At 34.7% G+C, this 24,292-nt stretch overlaps 1 protein-coding gene across 2 annotated transcripts in view; it reads right to left on the bottom strand.

Annotated features, from left to right (window-relative positions):
• Positions 1–1,759: 1,759 nt before the first annotated feature.
• LOC140155166 (uncharacterized) overlaps positions 1,760–24,292 on the bottom strand; it is a 40,422-nt gene continuing 17,889 nt past the window's right edge. The window contains exons 8-9 of one of the 2 annotated variants that reach the window (XR_011859350.1): positions 3,906–5,747; positions 1,760–3,822 (exon numbers count right to left, since the gene is read on the bottom strand). Coding sequence is in view for 1 of the 2 variants with exons in the window: in XM_072177897.1 (XP_072033998.1) it covers positions 5,642–5,747 (106 nt within the window). In the remaining variant the exon portion in view is untranslated. Of the gene's footprint in view, positions 5,748–24,292 lie in introns of both variants that reach the window. The other variant, XM_072177897.1, reaches the window with a different exon arrangement.

The raw sequence follows: 24,292 nt of genomic DNA, 5'->3' as shown, positions 1-24,292 counted from the left end.
TTATGAACATGACGCTTAGAAAAAGGTCACCATATCAAGATTGCATGCAGTGAAAGTACAGAAGCATCACTACATGATCCTCTAAATTATGTTTTTGTAATTTTTGAAATGGGTCCTTCCTTTATTCAATGTGTGCTCATGCATGAAAGCATCTGTTGCATTCAAATTATCAGTTTGTGCTTGTATCCCTTTAATGATGTGTGCCAAGACCCATTCCAATTGAATGTATATATATACAACAAAAGTTTGGAAAGTTTTTTGTCGCATATCAATGGATAGCTACTTCATTCCCCTTTACAATGACACCGCATTTGAAACAATCACCCTTTTCATGGCTGAGTACACGTCTTGTGAAGGTAGTGGGTCTCAAACAGAATGTGCCAAAATAACCATTATTTTGTGCTCAAACAACATTAGTCACTAATCTCAATAACGGATGGAAAACTATACGCTGCCACAACAGCCAGGCACCTCCTCCTCATGCTGCCCACCAGCCTTGGTTACTGTGGGATGGCATTCAATTCTTAGCTATTCTTCAACCAGGATTCATCGGAGGTCATTCAATGTGGTTGCATTGGCTACTCTGGCACGAAGAGCATGACCATGCTGGTCCCAGAAGTCGGTTTGAGGTCTGGGCTGATGGCAGGACATTCCATTCTCTCTACTCCCATATTCTACAGGTAGTAATTGACTACCCTGGCTATATGGGGGCGAGCTTTGTCATCTTAGAGGATTGCATCAGGTCCCAGATTGTGAAGATATGGGATAACAGCTTGCTGCACAGAATGATCAATTTGGCACACTCTGTTTAAGACCTACATCCACAAGACATGCACTCAGGCGTGAAAAAAGTGATTGATTCAAATGTGGTATCATTGTAAAGGGGAATAAAGTAAGCTATCCATTGATATTCAACATGATATGTCACAAATAATCTGAGATGCAGAAAGGCAGAATCATAAAATTTTGAAGTTTAAAATATCTCCTTCAAAATGCAATTAAATGAAAGATGACAATTTTCTTTTAAAAAATGATGCATAGTTTGTTCACCTCCTAATCATGGCTTACCATTTAGCATGATTCGACATTTTCCCATTGAAACCTGTGCTAAATTTTAAACCATTTTAGCTAAAATGCGCTTTACTTTCATGATGTCCAGTTGCTTGTGTATGGTTATTTAGGCATCTGTGAATACACCCTACTATAAGAGACTTTACAACATGGGATTTATAAAGGATAAATTGAATGTTGAATTTTCCCCCATTCGCTTACACAGTAAAGTACATTGCCAAATGCTGCTCACATGGCATGCCAGGATGATCAATTTTAGTATGCTATAAAGGACACCTCTATATCAATGATGTGAATCTGCCTAATAAAGATGCCTGTTGAAAAAACTTTCCAAAATACTGTTGAGTTTATATACATTTTTTAAATATAAAACGAAATCGGAAGGAGAACTTAATGCTTTCGTTAAAGTGTTTTAAAATTCCTTCTTCCATTTTGGCCGACAGTTAACAGCCATATGACGGTTAACAGCCAATACACTCAATCTAATAGGTATCTCCCAAAATACTATCAACGAACAAAACAAATGTATATCCATTTGGCATCTTTGCTAGAGATATCTCTGCATGGCATTCTGTGAATCATCCTTCCAATTGATAAAAAACACTTTCTTATTTGAGAGGATAAATTAATTCTGTACTAAAGTAATCACAACATGTAAAGAATTAGATGACAGAAAAAGATGACAGAATAGATTCATTTCCTTTATATTCCAAAGAATCACATCATATACAATTATCAAATTTATCACAAATTTGATGCGGCAATTATATCTTTGTGTTACTCCATGCTGCATCTCTTGCGCTTCCTCTCTGAATCACACCATTACAGGTATCATACCGTGTAATTGAAAGTCCAACACTTTTTGTGTACTAAATAGATGTCTGCTCTCACAAATATGAACTCTCTGCATCCAAAATATAAATGCAGAATATGCCAGATTATCTGGTCTTGTGAATACTACCTTTTTACTTTGGCAGCAGATTCATTCAAAAACACTTGATCTTATATACATGTATGTCTTGACTTTAAAAATATCTCTTCGTCCATTTTAGCCGATGTTTAACAGTCATAATCTCCAATATGTGACACGATCAAGGGGAATAAAACGGATGTCGCTAACATTGATTTTGAGATATTGGCCAAGAAAGTGTTAAAATTCTTTTGTTTTCTATTGTTTTCAGCGATTGATAAAGTGACATAACTGCGCAAGGAAAAGTCCTATCAACTTGGGGTTTTCAGTTTCTGAAAGCTCTAAATGTCCTCTTTAGAATCATATGTAAAACTCATTTTTGACCAGGGTCGACATGTGACTCATTCCCCTTGATCATGTCACATATACTTAATCCAATACGAACCTCCACTAATTTTCACAATTGTCCACAGGCCAGACAAATGTGTTTACCGGAATATCCATTTGGCATCTTTTCTCAGGATGTATTTGCACTGCATTCTATTCAACACTTTTTGTGTTTCAAATAGAAGTCTGCTGTCATAGAAACAAAGTAGCCACTGAACTAGCAGACAACAATTCGCAAATATTTTCCTCCAAAATATAAATCCATTATCTGGTAGATTATCTGGTCTTCTAAATACTGCCTTTTTCATTTGGGAACAGACTCTAATTGCCTCTCAAGTATCTACAATGTTATACATTCACAGATGCTGTATATAATTTGAAGGGCAGATATAGGCAAGACATAATTGCACTTGACAGAAGAAACTCAACTTTTTTGTGTTTTTGTTTGTATTGTTTTTGCTTTTTCGAAGATCAATAATACCTTCGGATATCACAGTCAGAAAATAATAAGATGAGCTTCATTTTTACTTACTCCTAAAGGCAATATATGAATAATTGGAGCTTTTTGATTCAGTTGTGTGATGAAATTTAACTCTTCCTTGAAATTTCTCTTAATACGTAAGTGAATTACTTTTGTTGAGTATAGCGCTCATCAAACAGTTCCAATTGATAATTTACTTAAATGGTTTATCATAAACACAATACAAACACATTGAACATAATGATGCATGCCAATGTCATTGCACATTAATACAGGGTGTATCCAAATGATTGCTACCCATCAGTTTGTGATTACGTCATATCAAAATGCAACATTTTAGTGATCCACCCAAGATAGTGTTACAAAAAAAAATGTGGTTCCAATGTTGTGTATGGAAGCAGGATTTTCACTTACAAACTCATGGGTATCAATCACGCTGTAGTACATTACTTGGGCAATACATAAGTATTTTATGTACTGACTGCTGACACAAAACAATCAGTGCTACTTCCTAATTTCCAAGTAGCTTTTCATTCTCATTTATCCAAAACATTTGTGGATCAGTACCAAGGTGCAATTAGCTCACCATGCCGCAGTGACTGACTCATAAGTAGCCAAATTTTTAACAACTACAATATATAGCACCCAATACTCATTATTTGGGTAGTTTTATCTGAATTTAGAACGTTTATTACCCAATTGGATGGAAGAGCACTTCAATGACACTTCCAGTACTCATTCACTGACCAATCAATAACTGGTCTCAAAACTCATTGTTATTGCCATTTGGATCTACAGTGTCTCAAATCCCTTTATAATTTGTCAAATAAAAGAAAAATATATCAAGATTATGATTTTCTGAGGTGCAGAAAGTGATCTTCAGGTAGCCTAATCACTGGTTGGCATACTACTTGAATCTTCCTGTGGTGGGTCGCACATGCACATATTTTACTTTGTAGATCAAACTAACAACCTGTTTTGTAAGGCTTAATAAGAGGATCTTCCTGTGGTGGGTCGCACATGCACATATTTTACTTTGTAGATCAAACTAACAACCTGTTTTGTAAGGCTTAATAAGAGGATTAAATGTTGGTACACGCATGTGGTGCTTTTATGTACAACAGCAAAATGATGTTCCCTACCATGCTTACCTAAATGTGAATAAATCACTTGAAAGTCAAATCAATGCTACATATACATATGCGGTGTGGAAATACATGGTGTACATATAAGAAAATCAAATCCTATTCGCTGGCTAAGTGATTTAATAATCGGATTAACTACCATAGCAATAGGTGAAAACAATTTTTGAATGTACCACGCTGTAGTATAAGCAAGTTGCACTCATCACCCGTGTATGTCTGCAATCATAGATTGAATACAATACAGCTCTTTTCAAATATACTAATCTTGGTGCCAGTGATCAGCATGATATGGTTCAATGCAGAGATACCGCATGAACGTACTAGTGCAACACTTAAGTTGTTTTCACCTATAGCTATGTTAGTTAATCCAATTATTACGTCACTTCACCAGCGAATAGATTTTTCTTATAACTAGCCAGTTCCAGCCTTTGATGCCGTTTGGCTAGGCTAACTCCAATCAAGCCGGAATTTGAAAAGCGGACAACTGAAAGTGAGGGCGATTGTGCAGGCTGATTACACTGTCATCCTAGCTTTCAGTTTCCCGCTCCACTAATTCCGGCCTGATTGAAGTTAGCCGGCCCAAAACACCGTCAACGACTGGAAGGGGCCAACTACAAGAAAACTCTTGCTATACTACAGTTTTTCAGGTGGATAACTTATCACCTATGGAATATTTCCAATTAAATAAATATGAATCAAAATTCAAATCCTTGACACTATCTACCTTGCATTAATTTAATACAAAAGATATATAGTTTGAAAACTAATTTACAAATTAACAGTTTACAAATGTGTACTAACACAGAGCTGAGTTTATCATTTGTGAACATTCATTTCAACATATAAATATTATTCAAGTATTATTTATTGACTTCATTTACAAATAACTACATAAAGGTGGTTTTATCATCAGCAATGAATACTATTGTATCCTGGCAACAGATCTGCAAAATAATTACATGCCCAGCTGCAAAACGTATATGCACTAAACGTCTAGCTGGGGTATTGTTTTCAAACATAGGACACCTAAACAGTAGTACTAATCACATAATAGTATCAAAGGCATTGTAACTAACATGTTTTGCCAAATTTATTATAAAATCAGTTGCACCAAGAGGTATGTCCTACAAAACTATACAGAACTAAAAATAAATGTATTTTATGAAGCAGTTTGACAGACTTCTCTTTTAAAGATATATTCTCCCTTAGCAAGCTTCATATTTAGGTGGTGGTATATCCCAGTAAATTTATTTTTCCATTTTTCAACACATTTATATGTTGTGTTTCAAGTACAACACTTGCTAAAACACTAAACGATAAGCTGTTCTTACTTTTATATAACAATGTAAATAGAAGCCATTGAAGATGGATCAAACCATTGGATTTTATCTACAAAAATAAAACAGTATTTCCAGATAGTGGCAAAAAAAATATATTAAGGAACCAGTCCTGTATCAGTATGAAAATACTTAATCAAATAGAGCCATACATTCTCACTAATTATTCTAACAGTTCAAATATTTATTGAAATAGGAAGGTAAATTTGAATATACCCCAAACACATTCCTGTATTTTACATTGCTTCAATATTCACTGATATGCTCCGAGTTTTTGTACTGATTGCTATAATTTTCCCCATTACGTATGCTAATGTTTCTGCTGTAAAAAACCAATAGCTGGAAGGAGAGGATGATTGATTTCCATGGCAAATGATGAGATGAGATTCACAAGGCCAGATGTTAACTCAACCAACCTGCAGGTAGGAAAACAAGATACAAGATAACATAGATTAAATGAAAACAAAATTGGCAAGTACTGGGAAGGGGTAGTTTTAACATTACAGTGTTGTTGTACATCACCAACAGATATACCTCAAGCAGATTAGGAATTGTGGGAGCTTTGCTTTTATTGATCAGTTTTGAACAAAATGATTGCATATATATTTTGCACCCAAAGAAAACTAATTTGTGACCTATCACATTGAAACACGGCAGTTGTCGGAACAGACATCAAAAAAATCAAGAAAATAACAAGGAATTTGGAATACAGAAACATGCCTCATAAAATCACAATTTAACAATGGCCTATGCATCATTTTAAAGCAAAAAGGCAATCTTTTACATGGTTTAGAAATGTAATATTTCATGATGTCAAGCATTTGATCAAATGTGACTTATACATCCTGTGATTTGTTCAATATTATAATGATGTGTTGCGTCAAGCTTGAAGCAACTTGCTACTGTATTACAAAAAATCAAGCAAATGAGTAAATTATCACTACAAATGATTCTGAGATATGGCAAACACTAAGCATTTTGTATTTGATTCTTTTCTTTTACAAATCTAATTATAAATGGAATTACATTATTGTTAACTCAACCAACCTGCAGGTAGGAAAACAAGATCGAAAATAACATAGATTAAATGAAAACAAAATTGGCAAGTATTGGAAAGGGGTACTTTGAACCTTTCAGTATTGCTGTACATCACCAAAAGATATACCTCAAGCAGATTAGGAATTGAGGGAACTTTGCGTTTATTGATCAGCTTGGAACAAAATGAGTGAGTATATATTTTGATCCCAAAGAAAACTAATTTGTGAACCATCACATTGAAACACTGGAGTTGTTGGAACAGGCACAAAAAAATCAAGAAATTTGTAATACATAAATTTGTCACATAAAATCACAATTTTTCAATGGGTGATGCGTCATTTTTAAACAAAAAAGCAAACTTTCATATGGTTTAAAAATGTAATATTTCATGTCAAGTGTCTGATGAAATGCGACGTATACATCCTGTGATTTGGTCAATATTATAATGATGTGTTGCGTCGCTGAAAATTGGCAAGTACTGGGAAGGGGTAGTTTTAACATTACAGTGTTGTTGTACATCACCAACAGATATACCTCAAGCAGATTAGGAATTGTGGGAGCTTTGCTTTTATTGATCAGTTTTGAACAAAATGATTGCATATATATTTTGCACCCAAAGAAAACTAATTTGTGACCTATCACATTGAAACACGGCAGTTGTCGGAACAGACATCAAAAAAATCAAGAAAATAACAAGGAATTTGGAATACAGAAACATGCCTCATAAAATCACAATTTAACAATGGCCTATGCATCATTTTAAAGCAAAAGGCAATCTTTTACATGGTTTAGAAATGTAATATTTCATGATGTCAAGCATTTGATCAAATGTGACTTATACATCCTGTGATTTGTTCAATATTATAATGATGTGTTGCGTCGCTTGAAGCAACTTGCTACTGTATTACAAAATCAAGCAAATGAGTAAATTATCACTACAAATGATTCTGAGATATGGCAAACACTAAGCATTTTGTATTTGATTCTTTTCTTTTTACAAATCTAATTATAAATGGAATTACATTATTGTTAACTCAACCAACCTGCAGGTAGGAAAACAAGATCGAAAATAACATAGATTAAATGAAAACAAAATTGGCAAGTATTGGAAAGGGGTACTTTGAACCTTTCAGTATTGCTGTACATCACCAAAAGATATACCTCAAGCAGATTAGGAATTGAGGGAACTTTGCGTTTATTGATCAGCTTGGAACAAAATGAGTGAGTATATATTTTGATCCCAAAGAAAACTAATTTGTGAACCATCACATTGAAACACTGGAGTTGTTGGAACAGGCACAAAAAATCAAGAAATTTGTAATACATAAATTTGTCACATAAAATCACAATTTTTCAATGGGTGATGCGTCATTTTTAAACAAAAAAGCAAACTTTCATATGGTTTAAAAATGTAATATTTCATGTCAAGTGTCTGATGAAATGCGACGTATACATCCTGTGATTTGGTCAATATTATAATGATGTGTTGCGTCGCTTGAAGCAACTTGCTACTGTATTACAAAATCAAGCAAATGAGTAAATTGTCACTACAAATGATTCTGAGATATGGCAAACACAAAGCATTTTGTATTTGATTCTTTTCTTTTTACAAATCTTATAAATGGAATTACATTATTGTTAACTCAACCAACCTGCAGGTAGGAAAACAAGATCGAAAATAACATAGATTAAATGAAAACAAAATTGGCAAGTATTGGAAAGGGGTACTTTGAACCTTTCAGTATTGCTGTACATCACTGACAGATATACCTCAAGCAGATTAGGAATTGAGAGAACTTTGCTTTTATTGATCAGTTTTGAACAAAATGAGTGAGTATATATTTTGATCCCAAAGAAAACTAATTTGTGAACCATCACATTGAAACACAGCAGTTAACCGGAACAGGCACCAAAAAATCAAGAAAATAACAAGGAATTTGGAATACATAAATTTGTCTCAGTAAAATCACAATTTTACAATGGCCTATGCATCACTTTAAAGCAAAAAAAGCAATCTTTTACATGGTTTAGAAATGTAATATTTCACGATGTCAAGCATCTGATGAAATGTGACTTATACATCCTGTGATTTGTTCAATATTATAATGATGTGTTGCGTCGCTTGAAGCAACTTGCTACTATGTGTTACCAAATCAAGCAAATGAGTAAATTGTCACTACAAATAATTTTGAGATATAGCAACACACTTTTTGTATTTCTTTTCTGCAATAATCACATCTTAGCAACTGTAAATCTAATCATAAATAGAATTACATTATTGCAGCTTCAACATGAAAAAAAATACAATTTGATTTTGCTTCACAAATTACTTCTTTTGATTGATTATGTTTCACATGCTATATGACTGAACAAACTACAGAGACATAACTAAGTGACATAACTACAGTTGGATGACAACCTTGGCAAAGCAAATGTCAACAACAATTACAGCTTTGAGTGGAAATCTTGCCTTGTATACAAGATCTCAGACAAGGTAATTCATCACAATTTTTCAACATTCAACTGCGCCAAAGTGCCCATTTATCTCCATATTCGATCATTTCAAGTTGCAATGGCTTCAGTGATTCAAGATGGGTTTATTTTATAATACAATTGAAGTTGCTTGGAATCAGACAGTGCTCAAGAACAAAAGGCCCTGTGGTTAAAAAGTCCCAAACATACACAAACATTTTAAGCCCCAAACCATGACATAATCCACCATGGCAAATGGAAAACAACACGATATGAAATCTGTATTCAATAAGATTTGTCTGTTAACTGCTAAACACAAACCTTGTAGAGCATCCATGGGAGAGCATCCTGAGCATACACTCAGTACAAATAAAAATTAAAATTATGAAAAAAAGCTGATAAATCTTAGTTCATCCTGGCAAATCTCACACACAAAAATCTTGTCCCTTAACTTGCAGAATACCTGTCATTAGCAAACCAATTACTGTGATAAAACTGAAATGGACACCAGCAGCCACCCCTGCCAAGTTGCCCAATGCTGCTCACTATCTAATGATAATCAATAATTTACGGCCCAGATTTTCTGCTCAATGTCAGTAACCCAAGAAGGGTAATGAGGAGCAAAAATAGGTGGCCACAAAGAAATCAAAGGAATAGAGCTAACTGTGCATACTAACTGTGCATACGTGCGGCAGGAAGCTTAACACCGGGTAGGAAGTTTTAATAGCATGTATCAAGTATCTAGGTTGTCAACGATCCTGCGTCAGTCTTAGACTAATCAAGACTGCCAGGTTTTGATGTTACAGGTGATGGAAGATGTGGCTAAGCTTGGCTAGGTTGACATCTGATGTGAAATTAAGTCAGAATTGATGACTTCATGGAATATATGCCACAATTCAAACCCCTTGTCTGCATAGGCTTTATTGACTGAAAACACCCCCCCACTCCCACCCCTTCTTGTAATGTGTGTGTCGAATGGGGCCTTTTTTTTTTTGACAACTGGGGACTTTTTTTATAAGTTGTGTGTCGACTGGGGACTTTTTAAGCACCATTTGTGGCTGAACCAAACTCCTATCAATTGGGGACCGGTGTGTTCTCAAGTTTAGCACAACCGGGGACCTCACCCTACCCCTAAAAAGTACCCAGTTGGAGTAATGCCTTTTTTTGACATCTTCACCCATAGGGGGAGCCCTAGCCCAAGTATTACAACTGGGGATGTCCCTGCTTGGAGCGAAGTCCCCAGTTAGTGGGAAAAAAAAAGTCCTCATTCGTAGGGGTTTACAAGCGCACACACACACACACAAATGCATATCGATTAGGGTTTTTGGCCAAAGGAAGAGACAAACCTTTTTTTTTTTTTTTTTGATTTTTGGTCTAATCAAGCAATTGCTTACATCAACATGCTAGTGCTTTAAACTAAAGAAATGTAATGTATATCACTAGCAGATCTGGGATGGATTTCAAATTGGTCATATAAATGAGAGGCTAGGCGGCTGCAACTGACTGTTAATAACCCAAAATAGGCTGATTAGCCTATTTATAGCCACCACCATGGATGCTTAAGTATATATTACAACATAAACTGCAAAAGATATCAAGTAATAACTAAAAGCAAAATACTACAATTCACAAAAATAACATGTTTAATAACACATTGTTCAAAGTGAGAAAATTTGAGATATAAATGTTTCACAAGTGGGCGACCCAGAATGATACAATTCAAACCTTTAATGCTTTTATGTTTGTAACATTTTCACACCATGAATTTTTATGAGGTGTACAGAGTAATACCAAGCTGCAAACATTGGCTCAATTCAAGTCAGATACTCCATACATGTGTCTTCACACATGTTTTATTCAACTTTCATCTGAATTGCAAGTGTTTATATCTACCTTATTTGACAACACCAAGCTTAGAATTCCTGACAACTTTTTACATGCATGTATGCAAGATAGAGTTTCCCTTCGACTTAGAATGTCTACCTGCAAGTCTTGAGTTACCACTTCTTAAGTGGTTCTTGTTTCCATCTCTATGTTCAGACAAGATATTTTTAGCACTTCCCAATTTAGAGGATGGGTTATCAAAGGAAACTAGTACAGATGCTGCCTTTGGAAATAAATTACACACTTGACATACCAAACTATTGGTCAAATGCTTTCAAAATAGGCGACTAGCCTGGCCTTTGCATAAGTCTGGACTATGTTTTTTTTTCATGAGCTCAAATGTGCACCTCTTACACACTAGCCTCTATGTCAACAAATAAACAAAATCAAAATAATATGTACGTATATGTATATTCCTTTATTTTTTTACCTCCTCCTTTTCTCATATCTATTCCGTTTCTCAGTTTATTTCCTGAAAACTCTACCAACTTTGTCTGATTAGAGTGCATATCACTTCCTTAGCTCACAAATACAACACCATCTCTATTTTCATCAGGCATGAAAAATGCCTCCTTAGGGACGAACCATTTGACTTCTAGGGGGCTGGAAGTTGGAGTTGGACAGCAGTTGTTGTTGGGGGTTTTTTTTGCAGGCTAGGCTAGGATTTAATTAATGTATACACAATTAGTTGGGGAAAGGATTTTTTTAGAATTTTCTTATTTTTGCTCATGTAGTGGGGAAGTTTTTTTTTTTCAAGAACTTCCACCCCCCCAGTAAAATTGTTTGTCTACTTGTTTCCAATGCCTAATTTCATGACTGACTCAAGGTGCACTATTTTAGGATATTCTGCACAATGATGAATTACATATCTTTCGATTTTTACTAATAATCATGGCAAATATCTAGCTTGCAAGGGACCGTTGAACTATTTGAGGAAGACCTTACACAAGACTTTATGTCACAGTTGCACCAAACCATTGAGGGACCCATCATAGACTGTCTACACAACCTACACATGTAGCAGCTACAGGTCTTAACTACCTTCAATAATTTGGCAACAAGTAAGTACAGTGTGTCCCACTTTGTAGAGTTTTGTAACCATTGGCAAATTACACATAGATTTGCTTGGATGTTATAAGCCCCCCCACCTTTGTTTCCAATGGACATTTTATTGTGAAATGTCATTGTACAAGGAATACATAAAAAAAAATCCACATAGCCCCCGAATGAAAAGTATTTAATTATCTTTGTAATCGCTCAAAAAGCATTTTGTGTGAATTTTACATCCGAACTAGAGGCTATTAAATTTTTACGAGCCTTTTTATTTTACATGTAAAGCCTATGGGGGTGACAATTAGAAATGGACGGCAATATTGAAAAACCCTCATTTTGGGCCATTTTAGACACTAAAATGCCCATAAAAAAAGAATAGCCTCTAGTCCGGATGTAAATTTCACACACAATGTTACCTGAGTGAGTACAAACATAATTAAATACATTTCATTCGGGGGCTATAGCAAAAACAAAAAATGTCCTATACCTTAATGGTTATGGAACAAAGGTGCCCCCCCCCCCAACAAAGAAAAGAAAAAGAAAGGGTGGGTCGATATCCATGGTTGCTTGTGTTTACACAAGGGTGTTTGTTGGGGGGTGGGAGGGGTGTGCCAGAGGTGCTAGTGTGAGGGAATGGCCGATTTTCCTCCAGAAAAAAAAAAACCATTTGATATCTGAATATTGTATTACCTGAAGACAACAAGATAAAAAGCTTCCTCAAAAAGCACTTCATTTGTAACAATAAAGTGACAGGCCTGTTTTTCAACCACAGTACTTAGTAATCTTTACCATTTTCCCTCTTCAAAACTTTTACTATGAAAGCAAAGAGTTGAGAATATAAAATAGCTAGAAAACAGAAATGTTACAGTTTTAAGAAACTTTTTAACATCTAGAGAAAAATACATCTTTATTTTGTTTCATGAATACAAACTATTGATTTGATAGTATAGGTTTTCACTAACGACCTACATTGTGGTTGCTGATTCAACTGTAAAAAAACATGAAATATGGATATCAAATATTTGCCTTGCAATTTCTTTTTGAATTTCATGTGCAAATGTGGCTCTTACTTTACAAGGGTGCTGCGATATAAGTAAAACATTCAAGTATGTGATGCATGATTGATGAGATTGATTTGGTTCAAACAGTCTCACTTATTCCCACTCACTTTTGCTCTCTTCATCTCTATTTTTCCCTTCATCACACAAAACTTCAAAAGTGAGTATCACAGATAAAAAGGTATTCAACAGATAAACCTGACAGATTCTAGGCTATCTAAATATGTAAAAATAACAGCAATTATCTGTTCCAATAACGCAATCGTAGTACTTTTCTTTAAGAGTTGCCGTTTTTCTAGGATACACTGCATACTGATTGCTTTTGTTACAGTAATGATGTGAGATTTTTTGGGCCAGGGAAGTGGGTTAATAGAATGCAACAGGTTGAAAGACGAAGACTGACACCAAGTGGCTACGGCATGATGAGGCGATGATGTTACCTCAAGATACCCACTTGGTGGACAGCTTTTCCATGTTTGCTTATACTCAAACAACCCGAAATAACTTGACGTATGCCTCTAATCTGCACAACTAGTACTAGCCTCCTTTGCACTAATTGCAATAGATGAAACACACTTGACTTACTTTGAAATTCATAAGGTACATTTCTACCATTCAAAGGTGTACTCACATTTACATACATGTGCCAATAATGATACTTTGAACATTACTTGCAGTAAACAAAACTTGGAGCCAAACCTACTTGACAAATAATAAGATGCAATTTGTGAATCTAAATACGAGAATTTCTGTAACATACTATCTTATTCACACTGAAGTACCTGTTTCTGGATAATTAAATTCAACATTGGTGTAGGACTAAAAAGCCTACTTCTTCAGAATTGAAATGTGAGACTTTGGGTAAGTGGGTAACAAACAATTGAAGCTTATTTTACACTTCCGTTGCTTTCTAAAGTCTCTATACACAGATCAAATCTAGTAGGTATTTTTGTGATCCATGCATACCATTTGAATTTAAGGAGAAACACATTTTCTACAGATAACTGATAAATGCAGTGAACAAAAGTTTTCACATAAAATGATTTTAATTCCTTCTAATTCCGAATTTCTTATATAGTGATCTTTTCAACCACAATACCATTTTCCCTCTTCAAAACTTTTACCATGAAAGCAAAGAGTTGTGGCTATAAAATAGCTAGAACACATAAATGTTACAGTTTTAAGAAACTTTTAAACAACTAGAGAAAAATTCATCTCGATTTTGTTTCATGAATACAAATTATTGATTTGATAGTATAGGTTTTCACTAGCGACCTACATTGTGGTCGCTGATTCAACTATAAAAACCATGAAATATGGATATCAAATATTTGCCTTGCAATTTCTTTTTGAATTTCATGTGCAAATGTGGCTCTTACTTTACAAGAGTGCTGCAATATAAGTAAAAGATTCAAGTATGTGATGCATGATTGATGAGATTGATTTGGTTCAAACAGTCTCACTTATTCCCACTCACTTTTGAAGTTTTGTGTCATGAAGGAAATATAGAGATGATGATCTCTATATTTCCTTCATGACACAAAACTTCAAAAGTGAGTGTATCACAGATAAAAAGGTATTCAACAGATAAACCTGACCAATTCTAGGCTATCCAAATATGTAAAAATAACAGCAATTATCTGTTCCAATAACGCAATCGTAGTACCCTTCTTTAAGAGTTGCCGTTTTTCTAGGATACACTGCATACTGATTGCTTTTGTTACAATAATGATGTGAGATTTTTTGGGCCAGGGAAGTGGGTTAATAGAATACAACAGGTTGAAAGACGAAGACTGACACCAAGTGGCTACGGCATGATGAGGCGATGATGTTACCTTCTGATGCCCACTTGATGGACAGCTTTTCAATGTTTGCTTATACTCAAACCAACCCGAAATAACTTGAAGTATGCCTCTAATCTGCACAACTAGTACTAGCCTCCTTTGCACTAAGTGAAATATATGAAACACACTTGACTTACTTTGAAATTCATAAGGCATATTTCTATCATGCAAAGGCGTACTAACATTTACATACATGTGCCAATAATGATACTTTTAACATTACTTATAGTTAACAAAACTTGGAGCCAAACCTACTTGACAAATAATGAGATGCAATTTGTTGATCCAAATACGAGAATTTCCGGAGCATACTATCTTGTTCACACTGAAGTACTTTCTGGATCAATTAAATTCAACATTGGTGTAGGGCTAAAAAGCCTATTTCTCCAGAATTGAAATGTGAGACCTTGGGTAAGTTGGTAACAAACAATTTGAAGCTTATTTTACACTTCCGCTGCTTTCTGAAGTTTCTCGACACAGATCAATTCTAGTGGTTTTTATTTGTGATCCGTGCATACATGTATATCATTTGTGTTTGAAGAGAAACATATTTTCTAAAGAGAAACATGAAAACATGTTTTTAAGGTGAAACACTGATAAACGTTGTAAACAAAAGCTTTCACATATTCATATGAACTTAATTCCTTCTAATTCCTAATAGTAATCTTTTAAACTACAATATTTCGTAATCTATACCATTTTCCCTCTTCAAAACTTTTACTACGAAAGCAAAGAGTTGAGACTATAAAATAGCTAAAACATAAATGTTACAGTTTTTAAGAAACTTTTAAACCAGACAAAAAATTCATCTTTATTTTGTTTCATGAATACAAATTATTGACTTGATAGTATAGGCAGACATGCCAACTTTGAAATCCAGATTCCCGTACTCAGAAGAACAAAAATCCGTATTTTGCACCCAAAAACCGTATTTTATAAATATGTACCTTTGCATACCTGCCAACCCCAGAAACCCCAAAAGTAGAACACATAATTGCGAGGGAGCACTTGTGCGACCGAAAGCACGTAATAGCCAGGGCCCACCTCACAAATTTGCAATGAAATTTGGCAATACCTAAGAACCATTCCATCAAAGTAATAAATCAATACAGAAAGATGCTTCCTTTACGAGTTATCACTCATTGAAAGTGCTACTTTGCTATACTTTACATAAAAAGCGGCCATCTTAAAGTCGTCATATTTCCTTAATTACATGACTGATCAAGCTGATTTTCGAATATGTGATGCACGGTTGAAAATAAATTATTAAAAGATTTGGTGACCTCAGTCGACCTTTGACCTTCTATGTGACCTTTGACCTCACGGAATTGGATAAAGTATGTAGACCAAACAAATTGATATATTTCTGGAAACATTGGGTTTTGTTACTTCTAATGTTGTTAGAAGCATGCTTTGTTCAAACTTTCCAGAAAATAATTGATCATCATCATCATCATCATCATCATTATAGAATCAGTCGGTAGACCTGCCTAAGATCGGATTAATGTCAATGTCAATTAGAAGACTGTACTGGGTATAGCAGTTGTCTATGCATGGTTAAAGAAAAATATTAAAATATTACAAATATTAATGTGCCACTGAGTGCACCCTTGAGAAAACAAACTCGGAAAGCATCTTGCAGGCTTATTCTGACCTAAATAGTTAACTAAATATCTCCAGAAGACATAGCATGTGTAGCAGTTAGATGAAGATGCTTAATAAAAAATATTAATGTGCATGAAAAATACGCAAGTCAGGAGAAAATTATATCAAAAATTCTTGTAGGCCTATAAATATTTCTTTAATGTGCATGCATCGTGCGAAAGTCGGAAGTAAAAGGAGGTCGTAAACCTTCTTGTAGGCTTATTCTTTTGCACCAATAGAGCTAAATAGTTAACTAAATACCTTCAGAAGATAGCATTTAAGGTGGTTACTAAAAATATTAATGTGCATGAAAAATACGCAAGTCAGGAGAAAATTATATCAAAAATTCTTGTAGGCCTATAAATATTTCTTTAATGTGCATGCATCGTGCGAAAGTCGGAAGTAAAAGGAGGTCGTAAACCTTCTTGTAGGCTTATTCTTTTGCACCAATAGAGCTAAATAGTTAACTAAATACCTTCAGAAGATAGCATTTAAGGTGGTTACTAAAAATATTAATGTGCATGAACAATCTGCAAGCCAGAAGAAAATTATTTCGGAAACCATCTTGAAGGCCTATTAAATATTTCTTTAATGTGCATGCATGGGGCGAAAGTCGGAAGTAAAAGGAGGTCGGAAACCTTCTTATATGCTTATTCTTTTGCACCAAAAGAGCTAAATAGTTAACTAAATTACCTTCAGAAGACATAGCATTAGGTGGTTAATAAAAAATATTAATGTGCATGAAAAATCTGCAAGTCGGAAGAAAATTATTCTGGAAAGCATCTTGTAGGCCTATTAAATATTTCTTTAATGTGCATGCATGGTGCGAAAGTCGGAAGTAAAAGGAGGTCGGAAACCTTCTTATATGCTTATTCTTTTGCACCAAAGGAGCTAAATAGTTAACTAAATACCTTCAGAAGACATAGCATTAGGTGGTTAATAAAAAATATTAATGTGCATGAAACATCTGCAAGTCAGAAGAAAATTATTTTGGAAAGCATCTTGTAGGCCTATTAAATATTTCTTTAATGTGCATGCATGGTGCGAAAGTCGGAAGTAAAAGGAGGTCGGAAACCTTCTTATATGCTTATTCGTTTGCACCAAAGGAGCTAAATAGTTAACTAAATACCTTCAGAAGACATAGCATTAGGTGGTTAAAAAAATAATAATGTGCATGAAAAATCTGCAAGTCAGAAGAAAATTATTTCGGAAAGCATCTTGTAGGTCTATTTAAAATAATAATTTTTAATGTGCATGCATCATGGAAAGTCGAGAATAACGATGTAGGCAACCACTTTAACAGACCAAGAAAGTGGTCAAATGATACCAGTAATTCAGTCGGTAGACTAATCTTGCAGCTGTTTATCTTTTTAAGACACAACATTTTATTATTTTGGTCAAAATTCTGGAATACCGTATTTTTGGGGGGTTTGACCGTACCACCGTATTTTTCACGTTTTACCGTACAAAATACGGTGAAACCGTACTAGTTGGCATGTCTGAGGGGGGCATGTGGGGAGGGGCAAAATCAATGAATTTTGCGCAAAATTGTAACAAAAAGTGGACCTTTTCGTAATTTGGGGTTTTTACTGGGGGCAACAGGGGGCAAGAGTTATGACCCCCCTGCCCAAACTTGTGCCAAGTTTCTGACTTCTGCAACTGCAATTTTAAGAAAACATGCAAAATTGCATCTTATTGGCTTATTTTTCCTCAAATTGCAAATCTAGTATAATTAGACTTTATTGCCAGTAAGTACATATTAAATGATTAATATTTAGCTATGTTTCATTTGGCAAAACAGATTAAAATTTTATTGATCGAAAAAATTAGTGTTGTATTTTTCTGGAATCCTGAGTATGTCTTTAACTCAAGAACCCCCAAACCTTCAGAACTGTAAGTGCAATCTCTAAATTGCTTTTACATTCCCTAAAAACATTCACATTACCTTGATTTTTTTTCTTTAAATACGTCACGATGCTATCAAAAAGGCTGCAGGCTTGAGCGTGACCTTAAAGCTACTATCGCGGGTAAAGAAAGCCTGTAAGTCTTTCACACAGACATGCAAAATGCCCTAATACAATCGCCTGAAAGCGCACACTGTTTTTACTTAAATCGCAATGGACAAATTTAGCTCAGATGATGTAACTGAACCCTGGTAACATTTTATACTACTGAATTGAGTTTTACTCCTTGACACAGCACTGAAATTGAAGACAACAAGAGATAAATAAGGAACAAGAGAGTTTTCTATTAAGTGAAATGTGTAAGATATACGAACCACAGACAGTTGGATTCGGGGACTTTGCAGTAATGTAATTAACTTAGAACAGTAAATGTAAGACAACAGAAGCAAATTGGTTGATGCACTTTTTTGATGCACTTTTCTAACACCAGGGCACTATTTTTAGAAAGTTTTTGTAAAATCAGTAACATTACATGAGTGAATCTTATTTTGCATAAAATTAAATCCAATGAATTATCTGTTGAACAGAAAGCTGTAAACAGATTCAAATTCAACATGCAAAGAGATTTCCTGTTCTTTAATTTTAAGACTTTTCCTGACTAGGAATTCCATGAAATTACACATCAACTGCAAAGAAAATATTACACTTACTTTTGTTTACATAAAATTAATGTTTCCTCCTTAATACAAATATATCTACAATTATATTTAAAAAATTATTTCAAAACAACTTTTTGTGTACAAAATTGTAGGTTTGAAGTATGTGACATGTATTTTCAACCTAATCAATCACAAATATTTTTCATTAAACTACCATAGAATTAGGAAGCTATTTATAGTTCTTTTCCCCCATTTACTATTAAAATTCTAACACAATGTGCTTCACTGGGTTTAATACATTGCACAAAATCAGCTACTCTATCATTCGAGGCCGTTATTTTCATATCATCTGTGGATTTCCTTTGTGCACAGGTCAACAATTACCATCCTAATAAACATAATTGGTTTATATAAACTTGATTTTCGCTTAAAATTTACACAAAATGAAAAGCTATGTTTCCTTTGCTTATTCGATTGATTCAGTCTAGCAGAATGCATTGATGTGATTATTTCTGGCCTCCCTGCTGAATATAATGATGCATTACTTGATTTCTAGTCTTCTATTGAAATACTGATCTGTTTAGAGCACAACCAGCGTCCATCATCATGGTGAAGATGTTACTTACACTCCCAGAGCGCACACAAGGAGCCCTTTAATCAATCACGAGACGTGCTTGGCACTCCGTGGCAGCATTGTTTTGAAGGTTCCTAGGAAATCATTTGAGTGGAAATCAAAGACACCTGTCAAGTAATGGGTCAAGAAAACTCACTCACAAGAGCTTCAAGTAGCAGTTTATAGTTTCTTGGGTCTATGTAGGTGTGTGTATGCATGTATTGGCGTGTTCGTATCCACATTCAAACTGTGGAGGTGTGCATATTATACAACTGTGGAACCTTATCGCAACCGCGGAGGTCCACGGTTGGAGACGGCTTTAAAAACATTGTCTATGGGCCATAGGGGGTATCACATCCCCAGTTATTGATATGAACACCTCCACAGTAGGTCGTTGTGTAGGGGGGTGTGGGGTGCGTATGTAATACATGGACCTACATTAGGAGAAACACAGTACAACTGTGGACACACCTGCAACCGTGGACGTCCACGGTTGCAGGAGCATTAGACTGTAGCATTAGACAATACAAAATGACAATTACACATAGAAATTAGTAACAATTGAAGTAAATTATTTGCTGCAACCTCAGAAGATTTCCCATATTCCCTCCTTTTATTGTGCCCTGGCATGGTGAACGGTTCAGTGAGAGAAGGGGAGTCAGAGGAAGGAGAGAGAGAGAGAGAGACAGAAAGAACTTGAGAGCGAGAAAGAAATGTAGAGAGATAGAGACATACATGTGAATGAGTGAGGGATGAGTTAGTGTCAGTTCAAGGTGAGATTGTGATTAAGCTTACTTTATGCTTCAGGATTCATTCAACTCAATAATTGACATTTTCAATGCCTATCTTAGCATACAACCTTTGCCAATTTTATTATTTCAAGAATATAAAGAGAAAATAGAAAGAAAAGGAGAGAATACCCGAAATAAATCCATAAGAAATGCTGTACCCAAGAAAATTTCAACTTCTTGCTACATGCTATTCCGGATTTAATTGCCACAGATTGATATCTTCATGCCTACAGCGACAAGAAAAAAGACCGTTTTAGAGGTGGACCGTCCTTTTAGATAGGGTTGGTCAGCCTGGCGCTGCATTTTTTTCACTCATTTCCCTTCAGTGGCGCAGCCAGGAATTTCCTTTTGGGGGGAGGGGGAGAGGGGGCAATGCAACTTTCAAGGGGGATGAAAATGTTCAAAAATGGGTAAACAAGCACAAAAAAGACATAAAAATCGTAAGTTTTGTGATGTCTCATTTATGTATTTTATTGTTTTTTACTCATATTCTTGCCTTTATCTCAATTTCAAAATAGACCAGATCATGTCACATTTTATGTGTTTGTTTGTTCCTTTACTTTGATCCTTGCTTTTTGTTTTCAAGGGTTTTTTTATTGGTCTCATTTATTTGATGTTCAACTTGTTATATTTTCCTTTCTTTACTTTGTCGAGTGATCTTTCTGGCAAAATTGAACAGCTTTTAGTTTATTGCAAATTATACAACTTTGATTTTTCTTACCAAAGACAGGTGCAAAGGAAGGTTACAACCCAATTAAGATTCCACACTGCACCTAGCTTTAATGAATAGGCATAAACAATTCCAGCTTTCGGCGGGCTCCCTCGTTCTGGTCAGTAATATGGCTCTCTTAAATTGGCTCTCATACATCGAGTTCAAGATCTTGAATTTTGAAATGGCTAAGATTACATCAGGGTAGTAGTGCCAGCTTGGTGAAGCTGAAACTTAATGCCAACTTCTTGAGATTATATCTTTAAAGGAGCATTAGCTAACCTTTCTCATAATTTTGTTAATATCTTTATTTTCTTTATATTTCTTCTTCTTCTTCCAATATAGTACAGTCTGCACATAGCGTATATTCATACTTTTTGCAAGGTAGGTGCAGAAAATTGACAGTGCTGACTACATCTAAGGTGCGATAAAAACTGGAAGTATTTTTCTTTACTTATGACTTATTTGTTTCAAATCAGTTTATAATATTTGTATTTTTTTTTTTTTTTTTTATTCACTTATTTCTTTCTAATAAGTTTGTAATTGTATTTACTTATAATAATTATTCTTTTTTTTTTAAACTCATTTTTGCTTGTGTCCATTGACCACTTTAGGTCAATTTGTGAAAAATCTTTAATCAAAATGTTCACTTATTTTCTACATATGTTGCATCCTGGTCAGAAGCTTGAATCGCACCAGGCTGACATGTAACACTGTGCTATTTGCTCACAGGTAATGCCTCATAAATCATTTTGTCCACTATAAGACTAGTCCATTCAGACAAAAACTGATATAAAAAATAATTTGTATTTTGAATATGATCTAATTGTAAATGACGCCAAAGGATAACAAGGGATTCTTTTTAAATTACAAACAAATATCAGGCCATATAAATTACATGAATTAACATTATGATCAGGCCTGCAAGTGAGTTAGTTGCCTTACTGTTATAGTAAAGACATATGTTAAAATGAAAAGTGATGAAAATGTAGGAAGAAAGAGAAATAAAAATCTGATATCTCTTATTGCCTAATGGATTTTGTCAAATCCTGCCTATGGTACTGATAATGATGACTATTAAAGATGTTGCAGCCTCCATCCAAATCAAAATGTAAGGCTGACCACAGCCTGGACCATGCACATTATCAGTTGAACATCTCCATCCTCTTGTCGGTTTTAGATGGTTGGCTGGGCGCCTGGACAGTTGTGTCCATCTGCCTCGGGCCAAGCTCAAAATGCTATCCCTAACAGATCTGCCAATGCCATATGACATCATCCATTTATCTTTGAGTGAAATCTATATGTCTTGCAGCTAGAGAAATACCTCCCTGGTACCAGTTTGATTTATATAAGTTTGTTTGAACATGGTGAGATGGTTGTCTGCGGCTAATATTATAATACTTGGAACTACAGAAGATCTTCAAATCGAAAGCAATAAAAGCAGCTTCATATGTATAACAATGGCGTGAAAAACATCAACATTTCAATATATCTTCTTTCTGTCAATCTCGCTATCCTTAATAGATACAAGTTCATATGTGACTTAATCTGATCCTATCAGGCCAAAGATGGCAATTTTAAAATTGAGATACACACAAAAATAGGAGACAAGAAACAATAAAAATATGTACGAAAATTGGCACTAAAAAGCTCGTAACATTACACTTACAGGTAAGTAGGCTAGGGATATACAAATTTCTGAAATACACTTCCCAAAGTAATTAAAGGATCAAAACAATTCATCCAGATTATCTTGACCATATATCTTTTTATATTATGTGGCCTTGTCCATGCTCTACTAAACACTGTAAAAGTCTCGTCACAACTGTTTCATCTGGCAATTAAAACATCTTGAAAGATAATTTCATTTTATAAAAAAATATCAAATGAAATTTATTGATCCTTTAATTACTTTGAGGAGTGTAGTATGCTTAGTTACTGGACAAGAAAAAAACAATCATATTAACTCAATTTTCAATATTGCTACCTTCGGCCTGATTGGATCAGATTAGTTCACATAATGTGATGCGATCAAGCAAAATGAGTCGGATGTCGGGAATATTGATTTTGAGATAAAGCCATTATAGTATACAACTTCCTTTGTATTTTATTGTTCTGAGCAACACTAAAATGGCTATATCTCCCGAACAGTATATCAAATTATGATGGGGTTTTCAGCAACATAAAGCTCTGAGAATGGTTCAAGTAATAAAATTGAAAACTGAATTTTGATTTTGATTGACATCAGACTGATTTTGCTTGATCGCATCACATATATACTATTACTGTCAGTCAATAAGTTAGATTCTTGATGTTCATTGGCATTCAATTTATTTCATTAACTTGGTCTAGCTGTCAGATCAATTTTGCCCCATGGTAACAGTGCAGTCTGATTCTATGCCACAGGAGGGATTTTAGCAAAATTATGTCCAAACAATTATTGAATGATTTAGCGGGAAACAGGTGATATATGAATAGATCTCCAATTATGGCCAAGACTAGAACAGGTGAATTTATTGGCTGCAATCAATGATTCCCAAATTATGGGTTGCAGGCCTTTATAATCCTGAAGAAAAATACTGATGCTCCTATTAATGGAAGTGGAAATGCCATATAATGTGTCATATGTTTGGTGAACACTAATTCCACTTCTCAGAAGGATGTAAAACATTGTGAGAAATAGGATTAGAAAAACAATTAAGCCATGGAGGAAAAAAGGTGTGACACTTGTTTTTTTTAATGCTGTTATTTTGTTTAATGAGTCGGTCGATGTGGACACATGCTTGGGTACAGATAGGACCAGGCTCAAGCAAATTGCTTAAGGGTTTTAAAATGCTTATAAGTATGCTGGCCTGAATGGAGAGGAAAAGAAACAAAAATAATGGAAGAAAAAGAGCAAGGAAAAGAAATGCCATTCCAAAAAAAAAGTGAACAATTTTGATCTTAGCCTGGCTCATATAACCAGGAATTATTTGGGGGCTGATTTTGAAAAAGTGGACCTTCTTTTTCAAAATTTGAACCTTTTTTTACCATAAAGGCATAAAACCTCTATTAATGATGCACTAAAAGTGTATGTAACTGGGAGGAAAAGCCATCCATCATCTGAGAATTTTGACCTTTCGTATTGAAGATACACATTTTTCCCCAAAGAGGCCTAAATATTTGAGGTCTTTTGGGGGAAAAATGTATTTTCAAAACGAAAGTTCAAAATTTTCTTAAAAGTACATATCATTAGATACTTTTAGTTTACTTAAAAGTACATATCATTAGATCTATAAAGTTGACTTCGAGC

This window comes from Amphiura filiformis, chromosome 6, assembly GCF_039555335.1.
Source record: "Amphiura filiformis chromosome 6, Afil_fr2py, whole genome shotgun sequence".
Lineage (NCBI taxonomy): Eukaryota > Metazoa > Echinodermata > Ophiuroidea > Amphilepidida > Amphiuridae > Amphiura > Amphiura filiformis.
This window is presented reverse-complemented; position numbering and strand designations above follow the sequence as displayed.